This window comes from Gossypium raimondii, chromosome 13 (genome assembly GCF_025698545.1).
Source record: "Gossypium raimondii isolate GPD5lz chromosome 13, ASM2569854v1, whole genome shotgun sequence".
Lineage (NCBI taxonomy): Eukaryota > Viridiplantae > Streptophyta > Magnoliopsida > Malvales > Malvaceae > Gossypium > Gossypium raimondii.
The window spans coordinates 6358362-6377007 of NC_068577.1; the positions used below are offsets into that span (position 1 = coordinate 6358362).

At 32.1% G+C, this 18646-nt stretch overlaps 2 protein-coding genes across 2 annotated transcripts; both read right to left on the reverse strand.

Annotated features, from left to right (window-relative positions):
* Nucleotides 1-960: 960 nt before the first annotated feature.
* On the reverse strand, nucleotides 961-5280 carry LOC105783964 (7-deoxyloganetin glucosyltransferase). The gene is made up of 2 exons (XM_012609687.2): nucleotides 4717-5280; nucleotides 961-2075 (listed from the first exon to the last, which is right to left on the reverse strand). Exons 1-2 carry the CDS (start codon nucleotides 5225-5227, stop codon nucleotides 1138-1140), a joined length of 1449 nt encoding a protein of 482 aa, XP_012465141.1. The 5' UTR covers nucleotides 5228-5280; the 3' UTR covers nucleotides 961-1137.
* Nucleotides 5281-10469: 5189 nt separating this feature from the next.
* On the reverse strand, nucleotides 10470-12835 carry LOC105783963 (7-deoxyloganetin glucosyltransferase). The gene is made up of 2 exons (XM_012609685.2): nucleotides 12267-12835; nucleotides 10470-11634 (listed from the first exon to the last, which is right to left on the reverse strand). The coding sequence occupies exons 1-2, from the start codon at nucleotides 12775-12777 to the stop codon at nucleotides 10697-10699; spliced, it is 1449 nt and encodes a 482-aa protein (XP_012465139.1). The 5' UTR covers nucleotides 12778-12835; the 3' UTR covers nucleotides 10470-10696.
* Nucleotides 12836-18646: the final 5811 nt, after the last annotated feature.

An 18646-nucleotide genomic window follows, 5' to 3' on the forward strand; every position in this document is an offset into this window, starting at 1 on the left:
CTTGATAATGGATTGGGCCAATGCAAAACTTGAGATTTATTTTTTAAGCTTGGGACCAATCCAAGTATAACCTAGATTAAAAATGCTAAACCTGAGTCCGATTTGCTTGAAATATTCTTTGGAGGGGTTAAAATTGAATTATAAAATTTTGAGTTCTCAAAATATAATATTACCATGTATTGATTTTTTAATCATAATTTTTAAAAGGACTAAATATTTTTCCATTTGAGGGGGCAAAATACAATTTACCACATTAACTTATAATTTTATCATTTATGAATGGATTGAATTATAATTTTTTAGTTTTATTGGGGCCCGGTCATTCAGATTCGCCTGACTCCCTAAATTAATATGGACAAAAAAAGAGAGAGACTAAATTGGAAAAAGCTACCAAAATTAAGGACTAAAAGTAACATTATCCCTTGCTATATTACAGAGGACACAAAAATTCAATAGTTTGAACTAGGATTAGCCTGCCACCGATTATATATATGCGCCCAATATATAATTGGTGAAAGAAAAAATATTATGAAATTAAAATAAAACAAAAAAAGGTTGTAAATAGTCTATAACCTTTAAACATTTATGAAAGTAATGAGTTTAAACCCCATTTATTATTAAAGATGCTTAATGTACGTGTTAATGAAACTATTAAATAAGTTCCTTTCATTTATGTTGCATTGAATGTCAATAACTTATATATAGCTCAGAGAAGACGTACTTTAAGTGGTACTTTTATTTAATTATTTTATTAAAAAACAATTAACAAAAACATTAAAGTCTAAAACCAACCCTCATTTTGTTAGTGTTGTTATTTTTATTTATTTATTTATTTATTTCGATTTTAAAAAAGAGAAATATTGTCATTGTATTTTTAGCCCGTTTTAAATTTATTGGAATTAAAAAGTAAAAAATATGGACAATTTTTGGTTATTTTGATTAATAAATTTTGAAAAGAAATTGGTATAATTAATTATCAAATTTGATTAATTAAGTTGGGGTAATAACGTTTCAACAAGCCAAAGGCCCTTCGAATCTTTTATTGGACGCAGACAAAGTAAGATCCCAGGAACATGGGAACTGCACTATGGTCTTTGGTCGTATTGCTGCTGTTTTTGTTTTTTTACATAAAGTTGATCATTCATGTCCTTTGAGCAAGACTTCATTAATCAACCTATCCAAATTCAACAAGGACGGTCCATCCAAACACGCGGCTCTTTCGGCTTTTCTCTTCCATTCCATGACGTTTTCCCTCATCTCCTCCCCTTTCCTTCCTTCCATCAACTCCCTCACCAGCTTCTCCACTTTCTCCCTCTTCACATTGTTGTCGATTTCCATGCCGATACCCCATTCATTACAAGCGAACCAACAATTCGTTTGTTGCTCCGCGAAGAACGGCCAAGAAACCATCGCCACCCCACTCGAAATGCTTTCCACAGTCGAATTCCACCCGCTGTGCGTCAAGAACCCGGCCACCGCGCTATGGTTCAGTACTTCCTCTTGCGGGCACCAGCTCGCCATGAAACACCGGTCTTTAGTTTCCTCGATGAACTCCGGCCGCAAAATGGCCGAATCCCCCCGTACCAAATCGGGCCTAATGATCCACAGAAAGGGTTTTTTACTATTAGCCAAACCCCAAGCGAATTCAACCATTTGATTCGCCGTCATCACCGTGATGCTCCCGAAATTAACGTAAACGACCGATTTGGGTTCTTTTAAATCCAGCCATTGAAGACATTGAGGCTCTTCTTTCCACAGGTTGGACCCCATGGAGATTAAAGGTGACGACGGTGGGATGTGGTTGAGGAGCAAGTGAAGGGGTCCAATGGTGTAAAATTTAGGGAAGATGGAGGAGAGAGCTTTGACGACATCATGTTCCAATTCATCGAAGGTGTTTACGATTATGGCGGAAGCTTTGGCAGCTCTGTCGCCCTCCGTCGCAAGGAAATTCAACATTATATCGTCTGGATTCGTTGTTCGAACAAAGCTTGGAAGGTCTCTTATGCGGATGTTTTTCATGCCCGGAATCCAGTCGATGACGGTATCCAAATACCCGTTTGTCATATAGGATTCATCTGCCCAATGAGGAAAAAATTGTTAGGGGTCAAATTAGGATTTCAGTCCTTTTACTATGCTAATATTCGAGATTTATTAAAGATGAATGCTTAAGGATGCATTTTTAGAAAAGTTTTACTTTCTACAATTTTAATTGTTAAAAGTGAGGCTATTTTACCATCTTACCTAAAAAAATTAATATTTATAAAAATGACCCTAATTTAAAAATATTCACCCAAATAACTTAAAATGAATAATAAAATTAGTTTATGGAAAGTAGATGGCTGGCACCACTATTTTTTCTATTAAAAAAATAATTTTTAAAATTTTAAACACTAGATGGCTAGTATCATGTATTTTTTTTTCAAAATTTTTTGGGGCGCTAGCACACTAATGACCAGCACCCCTTTAACTAATTAAAAAAATTATTTTTTTGGGGTGTGTGGTGCTTGCCAATGGCCAAAGTCACTCAACAAAAGGAATGGACATATTGCAACATTAGCCCTTCCTTGTTTTCCATCTTTTTTTATTTCCCAAGTTTAATTACATATTTTATATTTTAAAATAATATTGAACTACTTATCATGCTTTTTAATTATTATTGCATCACTCACATTATTAATAAATTAAAAATTAATTTAAATTTAATATGTACAATTAAATTAGATTTTTTGATAAAATTAGAACCTACTTTAATAATTTTCATCTTTTATAATAATTCAAACAAACATTGCTAAATTATTGTTTCTTTTATTTTAAAAATAACGAGCAATATATTTATAAATTTAATCTATAGACGTTATTTCTAAATATTATTTTATAAATATATTACTAGTTATTTTTAAAATAAAAGAAATAATAATTTAGAAATGTTTATTTGAATTATTATAGAAGACGAAAATTATAAAAGTAGGTTCAAATTTTATAAAAAATCTAATTTAATTGTGCATATTAAATTTAAATTAATTTTTAATTTATTAATAATGTGAGTGATGCAATAATAATTAAAAACATGATAAGTAGTTCAATATTATTTTAAAATATAAAATATGCAATTAAACTTGAGAAATAAAAATGATGGGAAAATCAAGAGGGGTTAATAATGCAATATGCCCATCTCTTTTGTTGAGTGACTTTGGCCATTTGTTGGCAAGCACCACGCACCCAAAAAAAATAAAATTTTTAATCAGATAAAGGGGTGCCAGCCATCAGTGTTCCAGCACCTTAAATTTTCTTTTTGAAAAAAAAATGCATGGGTACTGGCCATCTAGTGTCCAAAACCCCAAAAATTATTTTTTAATAAAAAAATAATAGTACTGACCATCTAGTTTCCATAACCTAATTTTACTAATTTTGAATTAGGGTCATTTTTATAAATATTAAATTTTGTTAAGTGAGATGGGTAAAATAGCCTAGATGAAGTGAAGTTTTGTCACTATTATTCTACCACTGCCATATGAAAATTGAGTGAATCACTCAACTAATAATAAATATGCATAAAAATAAAATGTTTAAGGCTATTTATTATAAAAGGGTAAACTACACCCATGGTCACTTTTGTTTACCTTAGGTTACATTTCAGTCACTTAGGTTTGAAATGTTACATTTTAGTCACTTACGTTATTGTGTTGTAACATTTTAGTCACTGAGCCGTTAATTGTCGTTAATGGTGTAATGGTAAGCTGACGTGTCACGTTAAATCATTATTTCAAACAAAATCTTTAGGTTAAATTATACATTTGGTCCCCATAATTTTTCGTTTTGAGCAATTTAAATTTTTTTATGTTCTTTTAACTTTCTTTCTTTCTTTTTTTTTTTTTTTTCCATTCTCTTCTACTTCTCCCTCTGTTTTTCTACCTTCTTTATTTCTTTTAACATACCAGGAAGTCTAATTGGTAGTGAAAAAAGAAGCATGGTATGGGTTTATGGGTTTTGGTTATAGGCAAATGATGGCAGTCGACTTCCTACTTCTTTTTTCATTGCCAATTCGACTTCCTAATATGTTAAAAGAAATGAGAAATGTATGAAAATAGAGGGAGAAACAAAAGAGAATGGAAAAAAAGAGGAAAGTTTAAAGAACATAAAAGAAAAAAAATTAAATTACTTAAAACGAAAAAAATATGAGGATCAATTGTATAATTTAACCTAAAATTTTGTTTGAAATGATGATTTAACGTGCCACGTCAGCTTACCGTTACACCATTAACAACAATTAATGGCTTAGTGACTAAAATGTTGCAACATGATAACGTAAATGACTAAAACGTAACATTTCAAACATAAGTGACTAAAACGTAACCTAAGGTAAACAAAAGTGACCATGGGTGTAGTTTACCCATTATAAAAATATATGAGATTTATAAAAATTTCATTAAATTAAAATAATAAGAAATATTTCAAATTTCAAGAAACTAAAACATATTTACATCTTTTAAAACAATTTACTTAAGAAAACTTAATCCAGTAAATATTTAATCGTATTACCGATATGGGCTAACTAATAACAAGATTAAAGTACTAATTAATAACAATATTAAAATAAGAGAACTAAATATGTGAAATTAAAATATAAGGGTTAAATCTCAAATTTATAGCATTACGGAGGGACAAAACTCAAATTTAACCAAAAAAGTTTGAAAGAAAAACCAGACAGTTTTGTACCTTTCAATGGTGTAAAACCCTCATCAATAAGCCGTCGGTAATGGCAATAAGCCAAGAAACCACAAGCACTGGGTGTCCAAAACAACACACCGGGAATCCCTAACTCTTTAGCCGCCTCGAGAGTGAACGACATGCACCCATCGGCGACGATACAAGTGACCGGCGGGACACCGGAAGTAGCATTTAGCTTAACAAGGAGTCGGCGAAAGGGAGCCAAACAATGCTTGCTAGTGGAGTCAGAAAGCGCGGGGATGTCTTGCGTGGCGTCGATGTCCGGCGGAGGAAGGCCGTCGGGGATTGTCCCAAACCGGAAGTCAGGCAAGCCGTCGAGGGCGTGGGGGCCCCTGGATTTGAGCAAGCGTTTGTGGTTGTACTCGGTGTTGACGAAAGTGATGTGGAAGCCTTTGAAATGGAGGAGTTTGGCCACTTTGAGCATCGGATTTACGTGACCTTGTGCGGGGTAGGGGATGCATACTGCATGGGGCTTGTTGGGTAACGAAATGGGTGCCATATTTTCTCTCTTTCTTCCTTGGTATGCCTTACAACAATGGTGGAAACCTAGCTTTAAAGGAAGCACCAAGTGTTTAAGCCATATATTTTAGTGATTGAAATTATTTATAGGGTTAATTCAACTATGTTGTCCTCAAACTATGAGTCAAATTTTAAGTTGACCCCAAAATTTAGATCATTCCAATTGAATTTCAGACTAGAGTATCATTCACTTACTTGCCAACTTGGATTTGGTTTGGTACATCTTTTAATCATGTATGAATTAATCACATATTAGATATACATTAAATATAAAATATAATTTAATTGGAATGATACTTTGGTTGGAGGATTTAATTGGATTCGATCATGTGCTTTATTTTTAATTTTAAAAATATAATTTAAAAACACAACAGATCACTATTCTTATAAAAAAAAATAGGAAAAGTCAAAGATTTGAGATCTAATTAAAATATTTCAAATACAGCTAGCTATGTAGTTACTGTGATCAAGTATCATTAAAGCACGAGAAATAGATGATTACATATTGTTATCCAGATTGTCTCACCCTTTTCTTATTAGTTTAAAGGAAGATTAGTTCCATATTTTATCCAATTTTATATTTTCCAGATCTAGATTAAGGAAATTAAGCTCTCTAGCACTAAATGGACACATGAAGACCACCAATACTATATATAATTTATTATCATAAACTACTAAAAAAATTAGTCTCTCTACTTTATTTTATCCGTCTTTATATTTTATGAAGATTGAGAAATTGGTCCAATTAGATACTATTGTTAACCTTATTATGAAATTGTTGACCTGTAAATCTATATTTCAACAAATATATCTAAGGTGTTTATCTGCAGTTGTTTATTGAATAACACAACAGTTACTGGAAGTGCTTGCTGGAATTGGTCACTACGGCTTAACACTGCAAAAAACTGTGCAAGCAAAAACACAAGGAACACCAAGGTTTCTTTACGCAGTCCCTACGTCTGTGGAGCTTAGCTTAGCGAATAATTCTATTATATTTAATCCACAATACAAGTCACTCACACTCTATTACTCTCAAAGTATAGAGATCTCACCTTTAAATCCTCCCACTGAGAATTTAATTTAAGCAATAAACACTAAAGGTTTACAATTCAGTTTGCGCTCTCACACAAAACAATTCCTCAATGAACAAATTTAGTGTTCTCAATATGCTCACATACATGACCTAGACAAGTCATCTCAGCTTACTGACATACTAATTGAATGAATGCAAATCAAGTCATTGAAAATAACTATTACAACACATTCAATAAAAGCATAATGTGATGAATATATGAGCTTCCAAAACCAACATCACAATCTCAATCAATTCTCCATGAGACAAGGGTTGTCTTGATTCACTCAAATCCAATCCAATATTTAGCTTGGTTTCTATAGATATCAACAAAATAACTTGTCTAAAGATTTTACTTCATTAAGTTGCTAACTCAAATATGATAAAAGTAACTTCTCCATCTTAGTGGTAGATTGCAACGGATATTGCTGAGTGCTATTCAGCTCATTGCAACACACTTTACCTCAATATAACAAATGTACCAAAATCAACAATTCAACCTTTTTTTTCTAATAACAATTCAATAATTTATATAAAAAATTATAGTTCAAATAACAAATTTTAATTTTCAAAATTGAAAAACTTGCATCCAATTGCAAGGCCGGTTAAAACATTATAGTAATGCTTCTTAATACACGATACCTTATTTGATTTTATTTAGTTTAAAGTGTTTTATATTTTAGGAATTCGAATTCCAAGTTATTATCTTCAAATATTTACTAAGCTCAAAACATGATTTAATTTAAAATTTAGGTACACTTAAAACTAGAAATCACTTTGCATTAAATTATAGGGTAAACTATTTAGTTGGTCATTCAATTTTTAGGGAGTTTTTATTTTGGTCACTGAAAATGAAATCTTTGTAATTTCGTCACTCAACTTTTAAGGCACTTTCATTTTAGTCACCCAACCGTTAAATCTTTAATGGCGGTTAACTGTATACGCTATACCATGTTTTCAATTTTATTTTGGTCACCTAACTTTTAGGCCACTTTCATTTTGGTCATAGAAAAAAAATCATTTTTTAAAGTATTGATTGGGGTAAAAAAAATTAAGGATTAAAGTGAAAATAGTAGAAACTAAAATAATGTATTAAAAAATTGTCAAATTGTACTTGTTTATCACATTGCTGAAAATTCTAAATTTCTTCTTTTTCAATATTGAAATTTAAATTTCAAAACGTAAAATCAATTAAATTTAATTGTTGAAAATTTGTATCCCATGATAATATTAATCGATTTGTTACTATAATATTAAAATTAATTAAATTAATCTCCTTTTAAAATTTAAAATTTTATTTTATGTTTACATATTATTCTTAATGAAATCAACTCAATAACTCATATTTAATAATTGTCTACAAAACTTAAAATTATTTTAATTATATAATTTTGAATCTTCCATACTAAGCTAAAGCAAAGAAAAGTAATCTCTCTACTTTAATTTATCCGTCTTTGTATTTTATGAAGATCGAGAAATTGATCCAATTAGATACTATTGTTAACCTTGTTATGAAATTGTTGACCTAAAAATCTATATTTCGACAAATATATGTAAGGTGTTTCTACCTATAATTGTTTACTGAATAATATAACAGTTAATGGAAGTGCTTGATGGAATTGGTCACTATGGTTTGGCACTATGAAACACCGTGCAAACGAAAACACAAAGAACACAATAACTGAATCATACTCTACTACTCCTCAAGTATAGAGATATCACTTTTGTATCTAAAAACTAGAATACTCACCTCTAAATCTCACTGAGAATTAGGTAGTAAACACTAACCCTATGTTTGCTTGGATGGAATTGTGATTCCATTTTGGGGACTATTTTGGTTCACAGAATACTAATCTTCATTTCGACAGAATTCCTTAAAAATGCTGAATGGTCATTCAACACTTAACCCATGGAATGGCTATTCAACAAATACAGGGAATAGCTTAAAATTTTTTTCTTCCTAGTGTACCCATAAAAAAAAAAAATCACAAATTTACAAGCTTATATTTGACAAAAACCTGGGGACGTTATTCTTTCACCATTTGCTTCCAAACTTTCACTTTTCATCTTTTTATCGAGTTAAGGGAAATGAAAGCTCAAAACGCTTGAAGTCGTCTCTAGATAAGCATCAATTTCCATGGGAGAAGATTCAAGCATCTTGGAAACTGAACAATATGGATCTTTGATACTTAAGTTTGATTTGAGTTTTTGAGGTTTTTTTTCTTAAACTGTTTAAGAACTTGAAAACTAAAAAATATGAGTCTTTGATGCTTTTCTCTGTTAATCCCCACTTATCTGAATCCCTTTCTATTAATCATTTAATTTTGTTTTTGTTTTTGTTTTTTTATTTTATTTTTGGGTTTGTCTTTTGTTTTCAGTAATTGACGGTGGTTTGAAAGCAATATTAGGTTAAAGGATTTTCTTCAAAAGCCAGGTGTTTTCAGAATTGAGATCTAAGGTTTTTTTTTTTTTTTTAATTTTTCTATTTTTGTAAATAAAATCAACTTAAGGGGTGTTTTTTTATACCTCAAAAGCTTGGTTTTTTATGGTTATCTTGGATTTAAAGGGGTTGTCTATTTTAAACAAAAACTTCCTTAATCCTTTTTTGGGTTTTTGAAACCTGTTCTTAAATTTTGAGAACCAGAGCAGCCGTATTCATCTACGCGCAAGTGATTGAGAACCATTCTCCATCTAGGAAGGATGGAATGGACCTTAGAAGAGAGGAGTAGTTGCAAAGTCATATTGTTCTTTTCTTCAAGAGCTTGGAATGAAGCTTAAAGTGTAAGTGCAGGGGCTAACTTGATGAGATGCTAATTGCTTTCCAATATATCACCAATTAGGTCCTTAGTTTTTGCAATTCTCAGGTTGTTTCGCATAATATTGCTTTTGAAGCATTAATTTTCGTTTTGTGTTTTATTATGTGTAACATTTTTTTAAGTGGTGATTGAAATATTTCAATTAATTATTTCAAATTGAAATATTTCACATATAATAATATTTGAAATATCATAGTCTTTGGTTGTATTGCTGCTGTTTTTTTTGGCATAGTTGTCGAAAATATCCTCAACGTTTATGGGTTCTTGGATTTTTGTTTTGGATTGACACTTTTAACGTTACGATTTTTCAAAAATCAGCCCAATTTTAACAGGAAACATGAGTTGGTGGCGTGCCATCTAAGCACGAGGTGACGTCATTAATAAACAAAATTGTTTAACACTTTTTTTTTTCCCATTTTGTTTAACACTTCTCTTTCAAGAATAAATATGCTAATTCAATCACTTCCTTCAATGTCTTCGAAACAACCTGCAATTGTTCATTACAAAGAGCATTTTTTTTGAAAAGCAAGTATGGGTCGACAATTCCGATAAGCACGAAGGGGTTTGCTCCAGTTTCAAAATTATCATCTTCCACCTATCAGAAACCCTTTCACTTCCCTTGCCTTATTAACTGCCATCGGAACAATCTTTTTGCGCATGCAACTATCTTTCATTCTATTGACAAAATCTGAAGAAAAGAAAGAAAAAACCCAGAATAAACCTAACCATTAACAATCCACATAGATCATAAATAGAGCAATGTAACAAAGGCATGAAACTGGGGATAAAAAAAAGTACTGACCTTATCCATGAAAAAAGGGCCAACCCATTTAAGAAAAACAACAACTAATAACCCTAGAAAGGTAAGTAAAATTTTCAACTTTTCCTCTCTCATTATCATTGTCATCATCATTGAAAGTGATTGAATTTTCAGAACAAGAGCTGAAATTTCTCCTATTTGGTTAGTGAGAAAATTAGAGAAGTGAATCAATAAATGGGTAGATGAATTGAAAAGCAAAGGGTATCAAATATACCAAAAGTAAGCAAACCTAAACCAAACAAAGCAACTTTTGATTTTCCTTGTTTTTTATTAATTAAAAAAATAAAACTCTAAAATGGGATACAATAATGGGTCCTCTTTTTTCTTTTTACAACGGTGAGTACTCTTTTTACAACTGTGAGGAGTGAGAGGAAAGGGAGAGGTGGTGGGGGTTGGAACAATGAGGAGTAAGAGGAAGGCGACGGCGATGGGGGTTGGACACAACGGCGACAGTAGTTAGAGGGGAAGAGAGAAAGAGGAGAAGAAAGAAAATTGAAACAAAATAAAAAAAAAATGTTAAACAATTTAGTTTATAGATGGCTTCACCTAATACTTGTATGTCACACCAAATAGGCTACTTAGTTGACCTACGACTAACTCACATTTTTCGTTACAACTGAGCTGATTTCTAAATAATCATAACGTTGAGTGTGCGAATCTAAAAAAATAATAATTAATAACTCAAACCCATAAACTTGAAGGTATTTTCCACAATTATTATTATTATTTAAATAAAGTTGATCATTCATGTCCTTCGAGCAAGACTTCATTAATCAACCTATCCAGATTCAACAAGGACGGTCCATCCAAACACGCAGCTTTTTCAGCTTTTCTCTTCCATTCCATGGCGTTTTCCCTCATCTCCTCCCCTTTCCTTCCTTCCATGAGCTCCCTCACTAGCTTCTCCACTTTCTCCCTCTTCACATCATGGTCGATTTCGATGCCGATACCCCATTCATTACAAGCAAACCAACAATTCGTTTGTTGCTCCGCGAAGAACGGCCAAGAAGCTATCGCCACCCCACTCGAAATGCTTTCCAACGTTGAATTCCACCCGCTGTGTGTCAAGAACCCGGCCACCGCGTTATGGTTCAATACTTCCTCTTGCGGGCACCAGCTCGCCATGAAACACCGGTCTTTAGTTTCCTCGATAAACTCTGGCGGCAAAATGGCCGAATCCCCCCGTACCAAATCGGGTCTAATGATCCACAAAAAAGGTTTTTTACTATTAGCCAAACCCCAAGCGAATTCAACCATTTGATTCGCCGTCATCACCGTGATGCTCCCGAAATTAACATAAACGACCGATTTGGGTTCTTTTAAATCTAGCCATTGAAAACATCGAGGCTCTTCTTTCCACAGGTTGGACCCCATGGAGCTTAAAGGTGACGACGGTGGGATGTGGTTGAGGAGCAAGTGAAGGGGTCCAATGGTGTAAAATTTAGGGAAGATAGAGGAGAGAGCTTTGACGACATCATGTTCCAATTCATCGAAGGTGTTTACGATAATGGCGGAAGCTTTGGAAGCTCTGTCGCACTCCGTCGCAAAGAAATTCAACATTATATCGTCTGGATTCGTTGTTCGAACAAAGCTTGGAAGGTCCCTTATGCGGATGTTTTTCATGCCCGGGATCCAGTCGATGACGGTATCCAAATACCCGTTTGTCATATAGGATTCATCTGCCCAATGATGAAGAAATTGTTAGGGGTCAAATTTAGAGTTCGGTCCTTTTACTATGCCAATATTCGAGATTTACACCTGTAATTTGGTATAATTTTGTTTTTATTTTATTTTTATAGTATTATTAATTAGTTGAAATTATTAACACGATCATTTCACTTAAAATACTGATGTGGAGTACTTTTAAAATGAATGCTTAAGGATGCATTTTAGAAGAAAAATAATTGATTTTTTATTTTTATTTGTCACGATTTTAGTTGTTAAAAGTGATTAAGTGAATTTTGTCACTATTATTCTGCCACAAAATTAATGCCATATGAAAATTGAGTGAATCAATAAACTGATAATAAATATGCATAAAGATAAAAGGATTAAAGGTTTTTTATTAAAATATTAGAAATAATGTAAAAAAATTCAAATTTCAGCCTAAAACATCTTTTAAAACATTTTACTCAAGAAAACTTTAATCAAGTAAAATTTAATTTTATTAATAATATGGACTAACTAATAAGAATAAATCAAATATCTGGAAATTAAACTATAAGGATTAAATCTTAAATTTATAGCATAGTAGAGGGACAAAAGTCAATTTTAACCAAAAGAGTTTGAAAGAAAAACCAGAGTTTTGTACCTTTCAATGGTGTAAAACCATCATCAATAAGCCGTCGGTAATGGCAATAAGCCAAGAAACCACAAGCACTGGGTGTCCAAAGCAACACACTGGGAATCCCTAACTCTTTAGCCGCCTCAAGAGTGAACGACATGCTCCCATCGGCGACGATACAAGTGACCGGCGGGACACCGGCATTAGCATTTAGCTCAACAAGGAGTCGGCGAAAGGGAGCCAAACAATGCTTGCTAGTTGAGTCACAAAGCGCGGGGATGTCTTGCGTGGCGTCGATGTCCGGCGGAGGAAGGCCGTCGGGGATTGTCCCAAACCGGAAGTCAGGCAAGCCGTCGAGGGCGTGGGGGCCCCTGGATTCGAGCAAGCGTTTGTGGTTGTACTCGGTGTTGACGAAAGTGATGTGGAAGCCTTTGAAATGGAGGAGTTTGGCCACTTTGAGCATCGGGTTTACGTGACCTTGTGCCGGGTAGGGGATGCATACTGCATGGGGATTGTTGGGTAATGAAATGGGTGCCATGTTTTATCTCTTTCTTCCTTGGTGTGCCTTACAACAATGGTGGAAACCCTATCTTTAAAGGAAGCACCAAGTGTTTGAGCCATATATTTTAGTACATGAAATTATTTATAGGCTTAATTCTACTATTGGTCCTCAAACTATGAGTCAAATTTTAAATTGACCCCAAAATTTATATCATTCCAATTGAATTTCAGACTAAGGTATCATTCTAATTATGTTCAACAATCATCTTAGCCTTAATTGTCAACTTGGAGTTGGCTTGGTTCATCTCTTAATAATGTATGAATTAATAAATATGTTTATACATATTAGATTCAAGCTGATATTCAGATCTAATAGGTAGATTGCCAAAAACGTTTGATTGAAATGATTGTTTGGTTTGAAGATTCAATTGGATTGTTTAAATTTTAGGAACCAATGTAAAAAATGATTTATGGTTTGGAGATGTTTAATACACGTAGGTTGTTGATACTTACTATTGTTGTTTTTAAATGAATCATTAGTTAATGGAAATGCTTGATGGAAGTGGCTCTATTGTACAAGCCCATTTTGCTCGGGCCCAATAAAAATAAATAAATAAATAAATAAATAAATAAATAAACACACAGTCCATTTACAACAATGGGCCCAAACATTAAAAAAATATGGCCCAAAAAAAATATGGCCCAAACCCGATGAAAAACTAGGGTTTCAGAACCCTAGTCCCTCCTATGTACGCCGCATCCATCTGCTGCCACCACCTGCTTCTGACACCTGCGCCACCTGCTCCGCCTAATACCGCCTGCAAAGAAAGAGCAAACACGTAACCAAGCACAAGAAAACAACAAGGAAGAGACAAGGAAAATATAAGTAGAAAACAAAAAAAAAATATTTTGTATTTCGGCTATAAAAGCCATAATCGAACGCTTGTAAGTAGGTTCCCCTTTTTTACGAACATTAAATAAAAAACAAAAATAGAGCAGATTTGAGAGGTTTTTTACTTTCTTGTTCGAATCCTTTTTATTTTTCCATTTTTTTTATTTTTTTTACATACTAAATAATAAAATAAAATGGGGAAAGAGGCTTACCGGAGATACCTCGCAATCGCGCCGTCGGTAGGTGGTTCTCCGTCGTTGGCCCGGATCTGAAAAGGGGGATTATGAGCCTCTATCTCGGCGCTTATGGGGGTTCAAAGACCCAATTTTTCAAATCGCCCGAAAGCTGGGCTTTAAAAGCCCTTCGTCGTGCTTCGTTGGCCGTCGGTTTAGTGGCGGTGCGGCGGACGGATGAACGGCGGTGAGAAGCCGGATCGTCAGAGGGCATTGGGGCTTGAGGGGGTTCTCTGTTTTTTTTTTTATTATTTTAAAGCTGATTTGAATGAAATTTAGGGTTTTTTTTAGTTTTTATAAATATTTGAAACGGCGTCGTTTGGACCATGGTTACCAGTGCCAAAACGACATCGTTTGGCTCCTTGACCCGTGCGCGCGACCCGACCCAGCTAGGGGATCCGGGCGTTTTTGAGCTAAGGGTCTATTTACCCTTTTAGCCTTCCGTATTTCTCCCATTTTATAATTTGGTCCCTTTTGTTAGATTCCTTTTATTTTTTAATTTTGCCTTAGAATTTTATTTTGATTTCATTTGAGTCCCGTGTAAAGCGTTGCGTTTTGGAGGGAGGGGATATTTTCCCATTTAGTCCCTCTTTGTTATTCGCGCACTCTATTCGGTCCTTTTCTTTTAATTTATTTGCGGATTTGTCCCTAATTTCTATTTTAAGTTCAAATTAGTCCTTTTTTATTATTTTCATTAAATTAATTAATTTTAATCATTATTATTACTCCTATTACCACTGTTTTTATTATTACTCATATTATTATTTTTATTCTTACTATTATTATTATTATTATTATTATTATCATCATCATCATCATCATCATCATCATCATTAGTTACTCATTTGTACCTTTTTTAATTTTAGATTTAATTATATATATATATCTTTGATTTACATATATATATATATATACATACTTATATATCTTTTATCTTTTATAATTTTATTCATTTTCTCAATTCATTTGTCTATTTACGTTTATTATTATTATTATTCATTTTCTTTTTAGAATGTTTTAATATTATTTGTTTGTATATTTGTTTTGTATATTATGGATTTGTCCTTTTATTTATCTTATTTTGTTGTTGTTGTTCGTATTATCTATACACCATCGTATTCATTATTGTTTTGCTATGTATATCAACAATGTCATCCGTTTTCGTATTCTTTTTATCACAACATCGTGTCTCATTTTACTTAATATGTCAAATTTTTTTCTAAATAAATGGCATTTCGTATGTTTAGATTCGAGAAGGTCGTACCCTAACTTACTAGGTTTCGATTTTCATGATGAATCTAAATACACGAGTCTTTTTCCAAACCTAAACTTTAAACGATCTCAGAAATTAAGAAAAGATCTAGTCCTAACTTACTGGGCCTGATCCCTTTTTTAATCCAAGATAGCTAAATATCTTTTAAATAAGTAAAATTTCTATATTCATTCGCGCATCGGGAATTCAAGACATTGTGTCCTAACTTACTGGATATAATTCTTTTTCTCGATTAACGTGAAATATGCCATTTTCTTGCAAATTTTCAACATTTCAATAAAGGACCGTATTTTAAATTTCTTTAAAGTTTTCAATCTTCGACACTAAGACATTAATTAATCAACTAGCTAGGTACCAATTTTGGGCGATACGAGGGTGCTAATCCTTCCTCGTACGTAATCGACTCCCGAACTCATTTTTCTGAATTTCGTGGACCAAAATCGTTGTTTTAATAAAATTAAATTGTTTATTAGAAACAACCACTTTACGAGGTGACCCGATCACACCTCATCAAAAAGGATCGGTGGCGACTCCCATTTTAATTTTCATTTTCAAAATCCAAGTCGACCCCGTTTTATCAAAAAAAAATGGTGTCAACATCTATGACTTGGCATTGCAAAAAACTGTGTAAACAAAAACAAAAAGAACACCAATATTTCTTTATGCAGTCCTTATGTATGTGGAGCATAACTCAGTGAGTAATTGCTCTATCTTTAATCTACAATAAAACAAGTGGATCACATTATAACTTCCCAAATGTAGAGATATCACTCTTGTACCTAAAAACCACTCACCTTAAAATCCTCCCACTGAGAATTGAATTTAAGCAATAAACACTAAAGGTTTACAATTCAATTTGTACATTGACACAAAACAGTTTCTCAATGAACAAATTTAGTTCTATCAATATGCTCACATACATGACCTAGACAAGCCTCTTAACATATATCAATCTCGGCTTGCTAACATAGTAATTGAATGTATACAAAACAACTCCTTGAAAATAGTTATTACAATACATTCAATAAAAGCATAATTTGATGAAGATATGACCTTCCTCAACATTACAATCTTGACCAATTCTCCACAAAACTAGGGTTGTCTTGATTCACTTGAGCCTAATCCAGTCTTTAATAGCCACATATTGGTTTCCATAGATAAACTATAATATCTTCAAAATATAAGCACAATAACTAGTCCAAAAAATTTGCTTCATTAGATTGCAGTGAACATTGTTGAGTGCCACTCTATTCATTGCAACACGCCTTTCCTCAATATAAGGAATTAGCAAAATTCAACAATTCAAAATATTTTTTCTAATAACAATTTATATAAAAAAAGAAAACAAATAAAAAAAGAGTTCAAATTTACGTGTTTACTAACAAAATTTCTAAAGTATAAAAATCAAAATTATACCTTAATATAGCATAAATTGTGATATATGTAAGTTTGTCTTCTTGTACTGTGCATATTGAAGAATTTATGTACTTTTTCATTTCTAAAAAATGGATTGATTGTTTACAGATTTTAATAATATGATAATTTGAGTATGAAATCCAAAACACTAAAAAATATGTTGTTTTAAAGAATAAGGCATATATGATAAAAACTAAAGTTGATTTTAATCCAACAATTCAAAGTATAACCTGAAATCAACGTTCACAAGTTTTACAATCATTATTAAAATTTGATTGCCGAAAAAATAAAAATAATCTATTAATATTTTAAATAACTTACAAGGCCGGTTAGAACATTGTTATTGTCCACAAAATACCTTATTTAATTTTGATACCTTTATATATTTATTTTGCTTAAAGAGATCCAATCCAAATTATGATCAAATGTTCACTAGAAATGATTCATTATGTTCATTAAATACGTAAATTATCTAGTTAGTCACCCGATTTTTAGGGTGTTTTTATTTTGGTCACCCAAAATGAAATCATTGTAGTTTTGTCACTCAACTTTTAATATGCTTTTATTTTAATCATCAAACCGTTAAATCTCTAATGGCGGTTAACTGTACACGTTTCGAAACCACAAATCTGACGAGTAAGTTCGTAAATATTAGAGTCAATTATGATATTATATTGAATTTTGGTTTGATAATTTTTGGTAATTGAATGAATATTTAAGTACAAGTTGGTTGTCCCTAAAGTCAAGTGGTTTTGAAAAATGATGTTTCGGGACTTCATTTCTGTAAATTGAGCTTGTAAATATTTTTATTAAATATTTACGGAGTGATTATATAGGTATATTAAAATTTAGTTAGAAAATTTTAACGTTTAGATAGATAATTAAGTAAAAAGACTAAATTGTAAAAATCACAAAACCAATCGTTATTAGTTTAAAAGGGTTAATTGATTACAAAAACATAATTGAATGGATTTATATGATAATTTAACCATACTTAAAATGTTGGACGGTATGTATATATGCTTTAGTTTAAAAATATGTAAATTAATGGCATTTTGGTAATTAAATAAAAAGATAAAGTAAGATAAAATAATAAAATAAATATCATCTTCATTTTTCATTGTGGATGACCGAAACTCCATTGTTGGGTTTGAAGATTCGGCTAAGTCGATTTGAATTCTGTTTTTCATAATTTTTATGTTTTTAAGATCATTGCAGCTTAATTTAACTAATTCGTACCACCGCTTTCAAAACTGTTAAATATTTCTAAACTTGTCATTGAATCTTATATGTTTTGATAGAAATGGTTGGATTTGGAAGCTATGAAATATTTAAGGACTATTTGATTAAGTAAATTTTGTTAATTTTTTATTTAGGGACTGTGTTGTTAAAATAGTAAAAATTCTTGAAATTATTGTGAGATTGTGATAAATGTGGGATAAATAGGGATTATATAAAATTCAACTAGCATTGAATTGGTTAAATGGTGATCAATTTAAAAGTTTCGGGTTTAGGGACTAAATTGAATAAAAGTATAAAGTTTAGGGGTACTTTTTAAATTTATATTAAAAGGGCTTATACGTTTAAGTGTAAATGTTTGAAATGTTTGAATGGATTAATTGAATGAAAACTATTTTTTAGATCAAGAAACAGACAAACGGACTCGAATCGTGGAAAAGTTAAATTAATGGATTATTCGTCGGCCTTCTTTTCGCAATCGTTTTTGTCTAGGTAAGTTCGTTCTTCTTTCTATAGTTACAAATTGTTGTTAACTATGGTTAATTATATATATTGTTAAAATGGAAATCAGACTAGTTGGTATTTAATTGAATTTTGCGATAATTCTGATGGATCGAGTAAAAGTCTCATACATGATATTTCTAAATGATTCCCGTTCTGGACCGAACTCCAACATTTGTTACGGACTTGGATATACATGTGACACAAATTTAGCCTGGACTGGTAATCCGTTGTCATTTTAAAGGTTTAGCCTGGACTGGTAACCTTACATGTATACATAGCCCTGGCCAGACTATTTTCTGTGTTGTTACTGGTGTAGCCCAGATGGGTAACCTGACACATATATTTCTGT